We start from the raw sequence: 15419 nt of genomic DNA on the forward strand, positions 1-15419 counted from the left end.
TCTCTTTTGTTAGTGTGACAAGATTCAACAATATATTGCTAGCTATTAGCTGTAAGAGACTGTAATTTAATGTCCTTTTCCTTTTCAGTATCTCTCTAAAATCAGATCTCGTGGCTCAAATTTCACAACCGTTAAATATAGTTTTTGTGGTGTGGTGGTCATGACCCCTGCAAAGGTTCATGCCAACAGCGTTTATCAAGTCGATAATCAGATCAGACAACTACAGGGCAAAGGCTTTAAAAAAAAATCTTATAGGTATCATGTAGCAATCTTCAGCTGTTACCATCAGTTGCTCTCTGACAGGATGAAATTATTCGACTAAATGCTTCTTCATTCATCTAGCTAATACAAATGGTTACCATGGTAAAACACTAACTTATACAATCAACATTCAATAACAATATTAAACTATAAACAGGAAGAATATTGCTTAGCGATATTAATAGTACATTAATGCTCCATCGCCATCTCGGGGAAAGGATATCCATGATAAAGTTACAGGCATCAGGAAAGAGGCCAAGGCACATATTTCAAAGGCAGAAATTTCTAGTTTCAATCCATAAAATCCCCAGGCAAGAGAAAATGAAATAGCTGAATAAGTCTTCTGTCCAAGTCCTTTGAGGGCTACTGAGATCTGGCATAGATCATACTGTAGTAGATGATTTTTTAAGTCTGATGTGTGGCACGTTAGTTTTTCTATTCATTTTCAAAGCATATGCTTCACCTTTGTTGAGTACATATTATGACTTAATACGTTAATAATGCAGTTTACAGAAACGGATTTCTTCTCCATCCCAAGATTTAAAAGACTTCACTGCAAGCAACCGACACTGCTTTGAAATAGTTTGTTTTCTCTTACACTGTGCCACAAAATAAACAAACTATAAATCAATGACCAAAGGTCCAGCTGAATATAAAACTCATGCCGATTAGTAACTGAGGGAAAAGGTAGAAGGGAGTATTAAAGGAAACCCAACAGAGAGTGAAACCACTTTTCAAAACACCCACACAGAGACAGCAGCTCCCGACAAGAAAAATGTTCTCTACCAAAATAAACCACAAAGATTCTTTTCATGAAAAATTAAAGAGTTCTCTATATGCAGATTACATGACATTTAATTTTAGGAAACTCTGCTGAAATGAAAGTGTGCATGATTCACAGTTCATGAGATAAATGATTAAACAATACACATCCTCTTAGATAATTTAATATCCTCCTTTTAACATGCTTAATTCCTTCTTGAGATATGGTTCATACATTACCTAGATTTGATTATTAAAACAGAAATAGAAACCATTATAAAACCATTTGTATCTTACCTTGGCATTGAAACCCTTGTTTTCCAAAGCCCCTGCAAGGAGAAGGAGAAAAAAGAAAGGAAAAGACTTAGAAATATATTTTGATATTCAATTAATACTGAACTACAATATGTTTAAACTTATTGTCAGAGCAAAGTGAAGCTGTTAAGATCTCTTATTTTCAACTAAAAACAAGATTTTTCTTTCAAATTCTTATATTCCGTTTAAAAAAAAAACCTGTAAGTGCTGCACAATGATACAATGATGTGGAAACATTGTGATGTGGTACACTTAACAATGTGAGAAATAATGCAAGCTATCATATATTTGATACGTACTAGTAGCTTAACATTTTCTCTACTAACTCTACTAACATTTTATCTATTAAAATTCTGCCACAGGGGAAAAAATATGAACAAAAAAGGTTTACAATTGATTCAAATGAAAGCCATATTTCTTTGGAAGGTACGTCTTGATTTTTTTTTTAAAAAAAAAAGCAATATTTTTTTGACAATGTAATGATTCACATCACTCTATTAGGATTTCTTTTAACAGCATGATAATTAATGATTAAACTATTTTTGCAGCTTTTAAAGTCCAAAGTACACCACTGTCATATTTGCCTATTGCATGACTATGTGTCTAAGTCAGACTCTGATGACCTGGTATTCTTTAGATGAAATAGACAACAATCCACGTAGCATCTAATCCTTGTTCATAATTATGGGACTGTAGGTCAATATATATGGAAGACAGTTGTTGGGCTTGAATGTGAGATCCACAAGCCAAGATATTCATTTATTGGGAGTTTTTCAATAGTCCTATCCATCTTCTCTCCTCATGGAGACATTATTTTTCATGCCAGACCATCTATGTTTTGTATTCAAAAATACAAAAAGCACTCTTGTAGACACTCACATTTGATTGGCCGTTGCCTTTGTAAGAATTTGTTGTATCATATATTACTATGAGAATTATAATCTGAGGTACACACACACACAGAGACAGTCAGTCACCCATTGGGTCATCATTTCAAAGATATTTCCTAACTAAACAGAACAGCAGAATGACTTCCTGCCAGCTTCCTCACTGACTGTGTTGGTGGAAAGCTGGCAGGGAGCATCAGAAATCACTCCTCTTTGGCTGACCCGCGGAACTGCCTGCCATTTTGCTGGGAAGAAGAGGAACAAAGGGAGCCATAGACCATAAGGAAAATTCTACCCCCTGTTCCTCATCCTGGTATGACCCCAAGAGCCCCCTCCCTCAGGGAGGAAGAGGGTTCACCCACTCACTACTAGTGCGCCCCAGCCAGCCCTAACTTGCCAGCAGGTATCTGAATCCCTCCATCTTTCCCTCGCCACCCCCCTCCATTAAGAGATTTCAGATTTCAGTTTCAAAGCAGCCACTCGCCTGTCAGACTTAGTCTCCATCTGATTGGATGCAGGGGTCAGAGAGAGGCAGGAAAGGAAATGGCTCTCCCACCTTCCCTTGTGCCACCCAACCTATAGGATTCTGAGAAGTATGGTTGAAAGGTGTGATGATGCTGAAGCAGCTACAACCTCCGTGAATTTCATTCTCATAGGAACCATGGGTCCCAGCATTCTATATTTAAGTTTAATTAAAAGTAACTATTTAAGTTACTTTAAGTTATAGTACATCCAATATATGAATATACTGTATATTCACATAGTCAGAAGAACATCCTCTAGGCCAGGGGTAGGCAACCTTGGCTCTTTTATGACTCGTGGACTTCAACTCCCAGAATTCCTGAGCCAGCCATGCTGGCTCAGGAATTCTGGGAGTTGAAGTCCACGAGTCATAAAAGAACCAAGGTTGCCTACCCCTGCTCTAGACATACTAGTAAAACTTTCTCTTAGCTTCACATTCCACTCAAAATTTGGTTAACAAAGAATACATATAACAGAATACAGAATAACAGAGTTAGAAGGGATCTTGAAGGTCTTCTAATCCAACCTCGATTGAGCAGGAGATCCTATACCCGTGATGGCGAACCTATGGCACGCGTGCCACAGGTGGCACACAGAGCTCTCTTTGTGGGCACGTGCGCCATCACCCCAGTCCTAGGCCTTCAGCTGGGTTTTATAAAACCTTTTCGCTTTAGGCCTCCACTGCCATGTGCAAAAAAAAAAAGATTCAATCAATTGATCAATTTCAAGATCTCGCAAAGTTGTAATTGATTGATTAAACTTTTTAGTCCCACCCAGTCTGCTGTTACCACTGCAGCCATGCCCACCCAATGGGCCATGCCCACCCAATGGGCCACACCCACCCAATGGGCCACGCCCACCTGGCACCCGACGATACATAAGTGGGTTTTGGGTTGCAGTTTGGGCACTCGGTCTCTAAAAGGTTCGCCATCACTGTCCTATACCATTCTGGACAAATGGCTGTCTAGTCTCTTCTTCAAAATCTCCAGTGATGAAGCACCCAGAATTTTCAGAGGCAAGCCATTCTACTGAGTAATAGTTCTCATTGTCATGAAATTTCTCTATAGTGGGGCCTCTTGCTCCTGTCTTTTTAAGTCAACATTGGCTTTCATTTTTTTACTCTAGGAGTTCTCTGGAGTCTATCCCTTGACTACCAAATTTCTACCTATGGCATGAAAATCAGGTTTCCCTACTGAAACTTTTATGAAAATAAAGAGATGAGAAGTGGCCATCGACTTCAACAGCATCAAATGGAAAAGGGCAATAGTCCCATTCGTAGACTGCTCTAAATGAATCCCCAACCTCCAAAAATAGAATTTCATAGCTTATATAGAAGATATAAGTATCATGCATAGTGAAAGTTGTTATTGTGCTTATGATAGCAAATTATTGGCTGTGTATGAAAATGTTCTGAACTATCTGCTTGTCAAGATCAAAGAGCAGAGTCTCAAAATAGGCCTGTACTTTAATGAAAGAGGAAAAAGTTTCTAACAACTGGTAATATCAGTAACTTTGTCCTTGACTGAGAGGAAATAGATATAGCTGACAATTGGATAAGTAATGAAACTATAAGCACCCAAATAATGAATTACTGTTGGAAAATGACCGTGTAAGGCCTAAACAGGTTCTTTTAAGTACAGAAAAAATTATTCATGTATCAAGATCTGATTTGTTCCGACCATTATATTTTCAAGAACATAATATGGATGTGCAAGTTGAACAATTGAGGCACAAGATGAAGAGAAACACCCCCCCACACATATCTTTGAGTAATAAACTTGGCAAAGGATACTCCAGATATCAGGGGTTGCCTGATAAACATACCAGTCAATATTGAGGAAATCAAAGCTAAACTTTCCATTAAAACTCAAATGACAAGACTAGGCTTCATGTTATGGGCACTTTAGGCAAAGAGATGGAGAATTAGAGAAAAATCTCCTGCTTAGTGAGGTTGAAAGAAAATAAGAAAGGGAAAGACCAGCAGGGTGAAGGGTTGATACAATAGCAGTGGCCCCTGATGCCATCCTAACAAGGATCAGCTATCTAAAACTGAGCACAGTTCAGTTCAGCCATTCACTGGGTCATGATGAGTTGACATTGACTTAACAGCAACTAACAACACAAGGGTCATGGGAGAGAGAAAAGGTCCCAGTGGAAGAGCAATCCTGCGTCCAAATAAAACAGTTGCAATCCCACTGAGATATTTAACTTAGTTAAATCCAGCTGCAAGGAATAATTTTTCAGAGACCACAGAATGGTAAACAATTATTTTTCCACACTAAGGTGGAGACTTCATATGTGCAAGAGGCTTCTTGTCTGCTTTATCTCTATGAGCAAACTGTATGCGTTTAAATAATAGTGTCTGTTAATGTTACCTATCAGTAACTAGGATCACAAATTTTTGACTTTAATATTCTTTTGGGCAAAGTTAAAAAAAAATCCTTATTTCTGCAAATGTTAGCAAGCTCTGAAAGTGCAAACAATAATGCTACAAAAATATCCATGTTATTAAAAACAGTTGTTAGCCCTTACCACAGGATGAAACTTAAGCTTTTAATAAAAAAAAAACACCATTATTTCTATCCACTGCCTCAAGGCAGCAGACTTAAATTAAAAAATAATAATTTGTGCTTATTGATTACCACTTCTATAATGTGCATATTTTGAATACAAATAATTCAAACAAATAAAAACTATTCACTGAATACAAATTTAGAAATAAATTGAAAAATATTCAACATATAAGAATTACACAGAAAAAATAGCCAGCAGAATATATTAAAATCACAGATGCTCCCTTTTAGTCCAATAACAACATATTGATAAATACAGGTGGTCCCCAACTTACAACCACAATTAAGCCCCAAATTTCTATTGCTAAGTGAAACAGTTGTTAAATGAATTTTGCCCCATTTTACGACCTTTCTTTATTACAATTAGTGAATCCCTGCAACTGTTAAGTTAGTAACACAGTTGTTAAGTGAATCTGGCTTCCCCATTGACTCTGCCTGTCAGAAAGTCACAAAAGGGGATCCCATGACCTCCAAGACACTGCAACCGTCATAAATATGAGTCTGTTGCCAAGCTTCGGAATTTTGATCATGTGACCGTGGGGATGCTGCGGTGATTGTTGAGTGTGAAAAACAGACATAAGTTTTTTTTTCAGTGTCATAATTTCAAATGGTCACTAAATGAATGATTGTAAGTTGAGGACAACCTGTACTACTGATTAACTGAAGCATACCATTTATATAACCATTGCTAGCATCCTTGGTGAATTGTTGTAATTTAATGTCTTCTAAGGTATTAGAGATAAAATCTTCTAATTTAACAAGCAGATATTTTTCTCCTATAAACCATAAAAAAGCTTTGAAGAATATGTGTGTGTGTGTGTGTGTGTGTGTGTGTGTGTGTGTGTGTGACTCCTTGATTGCTAATACAGAAAACACTTCAAGAGGAAAATAAGGACTAAAGCAACCTGCTTCAACCATGAAACTCACCAATTTTCAGCTCAGTATATTCTGTTTCTTTCTCATTCTCTTTCTCTGTCTCCCCATTTAACCTATGTGCTCTAAGAAGAGAGGCAGAGCTAATATAAGTACTTTGAGCTTGTGATGTAAAAGTGGAGTACAAATTTAGCAATATATAAATCAAGAGCTACAAGAATAATTTCCTCATAATGTAACATCAAAGTACTGTAGCTTTTAAAATGCATTAATTATCCCTCTGTACTTAATGATACTGTCAATATATAATTTTACTTCTGAAAAACCCTATCCTTTCTTTTCTGTTCCCAGTTCTCAAATCATTAAATATTTCCTCCTTTGTGACTTTTTTTTTAAAAATCCATGTTTGTAAATTAGGGACATTTTTACATCTTTCCCATTTTCTTTATCTTCAGTTTCCCACTGCCCAGACAGGGTATTTTCAACAAGTACACAGAGGAGAAAAAATACATAGCCAATAATAGAGCAATCTCATCTTCCTTTGAAATCTATTGTATTCAGTGGTGTTACTCTCAGTGGTACTTGTAGGCTTTCCTCCAAGGGACAGATTCTATCTTAATTCAGGATATAATAAGATATTTAGACACTCTGCACAGGATATTTTGTATTCTGATTCCACTGGATAACACAGTTAGAATTCCAGAAATTCTCTAGGATACAAAGTTTTAATTGTGCATAATGTACTAATGTATAATGAATCTACATATGAAAAAATTCAATCTACTTCTGTTTTTATTACCCTTTAAAAGAATGTATTTTAATTCATTCAGACATTCCTCCAAATACCTGGCTTTGGAGGGAACAATAAACTAGACTAGTGATGGCGAACCTTTTAGAGACCGAGTGCCAAAACCGCAACCCAAAACCTACTTATTTATTGCAAAGTGCCAGGGGTGCATCAGCACTGAGGTGCCCTTGGGGGGGGCGCAGGGAGGCGCCTCTGAGTGCCACGTCTGGCACGCAAAAACCAGGCGTGCAAAAATGGGCCACCATGCTGCAAGACGCAAACACGGCCACCGCGGCACCACAGGGTGCAGATACAAGGCACTGTACCATGCAAGAACGGGACAGGGCTAGTGAGTATCACACAGGCACTAGCCCTGCCCCATTTGCAGTGCGTGCATGCTTGCGGCTCCATGCGTGCACGCACACATGTAAAATGCTTCCCCCTCCCTTTTCTTCCAGTCCACCAATCGACAATGGTTGGTGACCTCTGCTCTACCATCTCTACTCGAGCTTGCTAGTCGGCCGCTTTGCCTCCTTTATGCTGGGCGGGGCTCCTGCTCTGGGCAGTGGTGGCAGCCTGATGGACCTGCTGGTGGCAGCAGCAGTGCACGTGCCAACAGAGAGGGCTCTGAGTGCCGCCTCTGGCACGCGTGCCATAGGTTCGCCACCACTGAACTAGACAATCAGATTTTAGCTTAATGTCTTAGCAAACCCTGCCTATATTTACTATTCAACATGTTATGTGAAATCAGAAAATTTGGGTAATTCCATAAACTATGGTTAAACCATGATTGAGCATGAAAACACAGCTACTTTTTTGGATGCTCACTCACAATGGAACAAGGACCACTCTACTACTATTTCCTAAATTCAAAATGTCTTCAAAGAAGCTGTTCAGAGAGTACCATTATCTTCAATGCAAAGTGCCTTAAGATAGTTTAAACAGGACTACATACTGGAAATTCTACCTTTCAGTCATTTTGCAATGATCATGTATTGAGCCTGCTCTTAGATAAACAAACTACCACATGCAAGTACTGTAAAAGCAAGATGATTTGAATGTAAATTGTTAATGATACTTGAATAGTCATGTTTTGCTAGCAAGATGACCATAAAGGAGAAATATGCTGGATCACTTACATGATTGACTCTGAACTAAATTTCACGGCCTATGAAACCATAGAGTACTATACAAGATGCATCACTGGTTTTGGTGGTTTTGGTGGCTATTAGTTAAACGAATTTAGTCTGGATGCAATCTGTGGTTAATCAGCTAAAATGCAACAAACTATATAAACACATTTAATCACATAGCTTTACCTAGTTTGCATGATAAAAGCTTGGGATTTAACAAAGAAACATTGTTTTCTGACTTCCCAGTGGAATTTATTCCCAGTGGCTTGAGGTTTGCTATGTGGAGAATTTTGTCTCAGTTGTACTCTAAGACTATAATAAACCTTAAAAATTCCTTCTCCAATACATAGTTACAATACTGAATACGTATGTGTGAGTGCAGTAACAGAAACCCAGTATAGTTCTTTACTGACTTCAGTAATAAAGGCTCCATTGCTTGTTTGCCAGTTGCCAAATCATTTGATTTTAAACAGCCCAGTTACATACACTTCACAATGAATTTGATGAAGGTGCTCAATATATCACACATTTGTTTCCTCATAATAATCAGCAGGGCTTTTTTTTATCATAGAACGCCCAGAACAGAATTCTGGCACCTTTTTTGGATGGAACCTTGTAGGGTAGGCAAGGCGGGTTGTATGACGTGTGTGAGTTCCAGCACTTTTTTTTTTTTTTTTACAAAAAAAGCACTGATAATCAGTGTGTACATGTGTGTATACATAGATATAACCCAGTGTTTCTCAACCTTGTCAACTTTAAGATGTATGGACTTCAACTCCCAGAATTCCTCAGCTATCATGCTGGCTGGGGGATTCTTGGGAGTTGAAGTCCACATATCTTAAAGTTGACAAGGTTGAGAAACATTGAAATAACCCCTCAGGGAATTTCAGGAGTGAAAAGGCAACCTGTAGGAAAGCAATAGTAAACTATTGTGAACTGTTGCCAAAAAAACCCTACATACATTCATGTACTTACCAGGAGTTGAGTTGAGCTCAACTCAAGAGGGGGGGAGAGGGGGAGACAGAAAACAACTAGAGAAAAAATACAGTGGTGAGAGAGAGGGAGAGAGAGAGCAGAGAGACAGACAGACAGACATGCACATACAACCCTTCACATTGAGGTTTGCCATGTGGGGTCCCAACATCTAAGGAGCTGTTTCATCCCATCCTCTTGGTTTTTAGCTTTTTTATTTAACTCTCCTAATTTTAATTGCTTTATCTTTTTTTTTACTTTTTATTATATTGTAAACTGCCCAGAGTTGCTGTATCAGTAAGATGGGTGGCATAAACATTTAATAAATAAATAAAATAAAACTTCTATATCAACAGCACCGTCCTAGACCCCAACATTTACACATGCATGATCAGAGGCATCTTCTTCACATGCTCTTCTTCTAATGTGAAATATGCTATCATCTGTCAGCAATGGCCCTCTGTATTCTATGTAGGTCAAATGGGGAAAAAGTTTGCAGAAAAAAATTAATGGACACAACTTTGACATGAGGATTCAAAATAAGTACAGAATAATATCAGATCATTTTCATTTTCCAGGGCATGCCAGCGCAGGACACACAATATATTTCTAACAGATTGTAATTGTTAATTGGTAAGATACTTGTAATCTGTCTGACATATAACCTGCATTTGCATAACTACTCTGTCTTCTCCTTTCTTCCCCTCTGCCTCACTCCAAATTAAATTCTATGTCTGCCTAGACCTAGACACTCTATGCATATTTTAAGATTATGACTTTTAATAAAATATTTTAACAAGAAAAAGTGCTATGAAACTCCTCTTGAGATCTTTCCTCCCCGACTAGCACAGGCCTTCTCCTACAATGGCTATTAGAGCATGGGAAACCTGTGGGATCTCTGCTCAATATACATAGCCAAACAAACTAGCCATGGTTTGTTTAGCATAACTATCTTAATAGGATTCCTGGCTTATTGTTCTCAAAAGAAGCAAGAACATAAGTCAAGACAGAAGAGTTTCAGATTCTGGCTTCTTTAAAAGCAATAAATCATGAATAGAAATCTGATTTATCTAAGTGCTCTCCCTAGCCTAAAAAACATAGCAAAAGTGATTGGTACCCCATGTATCACCAGTTTTGTGCAATGATAATAAACCAGAATTAAAATTAAGAATCCTTAATTCTGTTAAATCCAGGATACTCAGGTATTAACTTATATTAACATTAAAAAGGAAATTTAACCTTAAGTCTCATTGTTAGAATATAAAGACCTGACCTCCAATATGTGTTAATTAGTTAAGAACTCTGTAAATCAACATGAAAAAGAGTAAAAGCCAAATGACAGCTGATAAATTAGATGCAAACTATGCATGAACTGATAAACCTATTGCTATTTTTGTCTTTTGTTTAAAAACAGACCTGAAGGACTTGGAATTTAATTGAAACAGGAGCAAGGGGATTTATTTTTCCATCATGTCATTTTTTTACTAGTTATCAAGACATGGAGTGTTTCAAATTGGTTTTCCAAGGAAATACAAATACTGTATTTTTGCCCTTTCAAGCAAAAGACAAGTTTGGCCTGTTGGTTTCAAGTGACTTCTGGGGTGGAAATGGAAGAGATTTTAAAGACCCCAGCATGTTTACTGTTCTGATCCAATTCAAAATTCACCACAGCTATGTTTAAATAAAAAAAATATTATAGGTCTTGCTTTTAGATTGAGCCTTATTAAAACAAGAAAATGAGATAGCAAATCCTGTCGCATGCCCTTTAAATTCAGTAAAGTGAGTATATGCTTTGATTTTTCTACGCTTAGGATAAGATGTGATTCCATCAAGAAACATACATAATTCTTACAATGAAACCATGGCTGGATGCTACTGGTTACAAGCTCTGGTTAATTATAAATCTGAAATGTCATTATGTCAGAATCCAAAATTTATTTCTAACCTGCCTTTATTATTTGTACAAATAATTCAAGGTGGTGAATATATCCAACACTCCTTCCTCCTCCTATTGTCCCCATAACAACAACCCTGTGAAGCAGGTTGGGCTGAGGGAGGGTGATTGGCTCAAAATCACCAGGCTGGTTTTCATGTGTAAGGCAAGACTAGAATTCACAGTGTCCCAGTTTTTAGCCTGGTGCCTTAACCACCAGACCAAACTGTCTGTCATGGCTTATTTGTGGCTTTATGGTTTATTTCCGACTGTTTGATAAAACCAATTCTGGTTCTGGCAAAAGACACTGAGGAAAAATTAAATAGAAACTAATTCAATGAGCTAGGATTGTTTTGCTAATTTCCAGGGCCAACTGACTTGAATAGTCCATGGTTAAAAAAAATCAGATTTAGTGTTATGTGCAATTATAACCTAGGAGTTCAGTACCAAATATACCTAGGTGTAACCAGTAAAAGCATAAAATGAGACATAATGGGTAGGATCATACATGTTGTATTTAGTTAGTTTGTAGCTCAATATGCTTTTATTTATTTACATCTCATTTTTTTCTCAGGGGGATTCAAGGCAACATATATGTGGATCTCCCCTAATGTTATGGTTATAACAACTATCCTAGGATTAGTTGGAGAGAGTCTGATTGTCCCAGCATTACCTTGCAAGTTCCATGACAAAGACTTGAGTGTGAACTATATGTTAGCATGGTACGTCAATACTGTAGGCTAGTGAGAACTGAAAGCTTTTCATTAAAGAGCAAGACAGATCAGAAAGAAGAAGGGGAAAGAAAGTCTCTAAAGGATAATAATAAAGCCGATGAATAGGTTAGAGTTAGACAATCAATACAGAATTCAAATAGAGCCTGAAAGAACTCCAGAATTTAAGGGGGAGGAAGACTCTTTTATACAAGACTACAGCTGGAAATCTCACTAGCCAGTACACAGCAGTTGTGTAAGTTTTGTATAAATAAGTTCTCCTTTACATAAACAAACAATCACATTCAAGTCTAGCCCAGAGTTAGTTCATGGTGCACTATTCTGCCCACCGCAATATGTAAACTGTGGATTAATCAGTATTATTATATGAATATATCATGTGAATACGGCCAGAAAGGCTATGTCAGACAGAAGTGTCTTCCTAAAGGAATTCTGGGTATAAGGAAGAAATTCTCAGGAAAAATATTTAAGGAGTGCTTTTGGCAAGGTTCTCATTTATATGCTCCCACCTACCCTGTATTTCGGAAGGTAGAGATGCCCTGAATTTGAATGTCTGCTAATATTCATAGAAGACATATATAATGGTATTATTACTTCTATCTTTTTTCAGACTAGATTAACCTTTTGGGCATATTAGTATAATCCCTATGTTGGAATAAAAAAGGATTTGTTTCTGTTTCTGATGTGATGTCAGGGACTCAATAAAATTTTCTCATTAGGAAGTAGTTTCTCAACAGTTGCTACCAATCAGTATCCCATACCAGGAAGGGACAGATAAAGGGAATAATACTTATCAACCCCTTATCAAATGAACTTAGTTCAATGGAAGAACAAGATAATTGTGGGCAACGGAAGGCAAAGTTCTTGTATTTTGAAGAGTAGAGAGATGTCGGTTTCTTCATCTTAGCACAGCCAGTACACAAGCAGAAGCAAGATGAGGAACCTACAATTATCCAGATGTAGAAAAGTATCTTTTCTACATCTGGTCTTCTCCTACAATGGCTTCCCAGAAATTCTAACCATGATACAGTTATGAGGGATGCAGAGAGGTGTAGTTCAGCAATATATGAAGGGCCTCAGGCTTCCCATTTCTTCTAAGGAAAGGGAGTGTTACAAAGAAGGGAGGGGCCCAAATTACGTTTGTCAACCCCTGGCAACTTGAAGATCTGTGGACTTTAAGTTGCCAAGAATGAGAAACACTGTTGTGTTGACTAATAAGTCAACACAACATACACACATCTCCTTTGGAAGGCATATGCTATGACGTGCATGTCAGTAAAACAACAAGTGGAAGGATAGACATAACAGCTTCTTCCCTGGGATACACTATAGTTGATCTATCATCTATCTATCTATCTATCTATCTATCTATCTATCTATCTATCTATCTATCTATCTATCTATCTATCTATCTATCTATCTACCTACCTACCTACCTACCTACCTACCTACCTACCCTATTACCTACCTACCTACCCTATTACCTACCTACCTACCTGCCTGCCTACCTACCTAGTTAATCTCTATCTACCTACCTACCTTATTACCTACCTACCTACCCTATTACCTACCTACCTGCCTACCTACCTACCTAATTAATCTCTATTATCTATCTATCTATCTATCTATCTATCTATCTATCTATCTATCTATCTATCTATCTATCTACCTACCTACCTACCTACCCTATTACCTACCTACGTACCCTATTACCTACCTACCTACCTGCCTACCTACCTAATTAATCTCTATTATCTATCTAATCTATCTATCTATCTACCTACCTACCCTATTACCTACCTATCTACCCTATTACCTACCTACCTACCTAATTAATCTCTATTATCTATCTATCTATTTACCTACCTACCTACCCTATTACCTACCTACCCTATTACCTACCTACCCTATTACCTACCTACCCTATTACCTACCTACCTGCCTACCTACCTAATTAATCTCTATCTATCTATCTATTTATCTATCTATCTATCTATCTATCTATCTATCTATCTATCTATCTATCATCTATCATCTATCTATCTATCTATCTTGGGAAAATCCAAACACTGGCAACAAATGTTAGAAAGGTGCTCTCTTTCAAGGGTTATCACACAAAGATCCTTTTCTCAGAAGGAAGAGAGAAAATGTCTTTGACAGCCAAAAAAAAAAAAAAAAAGTCAGCTTGTGCTGAGAAAGGATCGATCTGAATTTGTGTGTGTCTCTAGTGCAGAAGTGGTTCACGAAGAGCTTCATTTTTTGATGTGGTCAGTGGGAGTGGCGGAGTTGACACAGAGGGAAGATTACAATGCAGGAAGTGCCTTTGAGAACGATGAAATACTGTTTAATTATCTCTCCAGAGTGACCAGACAACAAGGATCCTTTCCGGCAAGCTGGAGGAGCGGCCAAAAGCTTTCTCAATGGAAGCAAAGAGGAATATCTATCCCTACAGGTATGCAAGCAATGGTGTGCAGGAAGATTCCCTCACACTCAGCAATACACACACCTACTCAGAAAGTCTTTTCCCCAAACTGTTGTCCTCCAGGCATGTTCCATCATTTCCAGAGGAGGACCTTACATTGGCGCCCAATACATCTGGGGAAAACTGCCCAGATTGGGGAAAACTGCCAAAGTTGTGACAGCCCGGAGAGGAAGAGAGCGGAGGAGCAGCCGCCCTCGCTGGGATGGCTCTCGGAGTCCCTTTCTCGCCTTTCCAAGACTTCACTCCCAGGGGAAATCCGTTTCTCCCAATGCAAAGGGCCGACAGCGGACTCTCTCTTCCTGCACCCAGACAGTTAATCCCCTGGGAAATCTGCGGAGGAGTTAAAGGGAGAAGGTCGGGGGCAGAGGCAGCTCTGGAGAGGCGGCGCGAGGAGTCGAGCTGCCTTTCGGGGAAGGCTAGCGGGGTGAAGCCAGATTGAAGCAGAGACTGAGGGAGGCGGCGGCGGCTGAGGAGGCGCCGGCACTGCGGAGCTCGCTTTGGGGAGAGGGGGCTTGCACCGGGGGCAACGGCAGGGAGGGGGAGGCGGTCGGCGAAGACAGGGTCGGCGGCTCTCCTTACCAGATGAAGTCGGTGCAGTGGCTGCAGAAGGTGGGCTGCCTGAAGAACCGCGCGATGAATTTATGGTCCCGGACTTCGTGCACGTTTTTCTGCCGAAGGGCCCCTTTCCGGGCGAACCGCCGAGCCGCGTCGGGACCCGAACCGGGTTCGGAGGGTGGGAAGACGTCGGCCATGGCGCGCGCGCCCGAGCGAACCCCCCCCCCTTTCCCCGCCTCTCGCTCCTTCCTGCTTTCCCCTCGACTTCGCTTTGAGCCAGGAAGCCGCTTCGCCCGGCTCTGCCCCGTCCGGCACCCGCCGACACTTCTGGCAGCTGTGTGGATGGGCGCTGCCTCCTGCCCGCTTGGGCTCCTCCTGACGTCTGAGCCACGCGCGGCAGGGAGGCGGGAGGAGGATCCCAGCCCCGGGCCAGACCCGACGGCTCCGCCCGCCTGTCCGCCCGCCCGCCCGCTGGCGCGCTCCTGGGCCCCCTGCCGCGGGAAGGAGGAAGAGCGCGAGCCGGGGAAGCCCGTCTCTAGGGCAACAGGCAGGCAGGTCGGCCGGCAGACCCACGCCCCCCCCCCCGCGGGAGGAGGGCGCCGAATAGGCGTCTGCGGTGCTCCCCGCGCTACA

At 39.8% G+C, this 15419-nt stretch overlaps 1 protein-coding gene across 1 annotated transcript in view; it reads right to left on the reverse strand.

Annotated features, from left to right (window-relative positions):
• Positions 1-14983, reverse strand: part of LOC107285845 (protein kinase C alpha type) — a 190267-nt gene extending 175284 nt beyond the window's left edge. The window contains exons 1-2 of the mRNA XM_015814109.1: positions 14811-14983; positions 1321-1352 (exon numbers count right to left, since the gene is read on the reverse strand). Of these exons, the coding sequence (XP_015669595.1) occupies positions 1321-1352; positions 14811-14983 (205 nt within the window). The remainder of the gene's footprint in view (positions 1-1320; positions 1353-14810) is intronic.
• Between the last annotated feature and the right edge of the window lie 436 nt (positions 14984-15419).

Source organism: Protobothrops mucrosquamatus, unplaced genomic scaffold (genome assembly GCF_001527695.2).
Source record: "Protobothrops mucrosquamatus isolate PMUCROS unplaced genomic scaffold, P.Mucros_1.0 scaffold_80, whole genome shotgun sequence".
NCBI lineage: Eukaryota > Metazoa > Chordata > Lepidosauria > Squamata > Viperidae > Protobothrops > Protobothrops mucrosquamatus.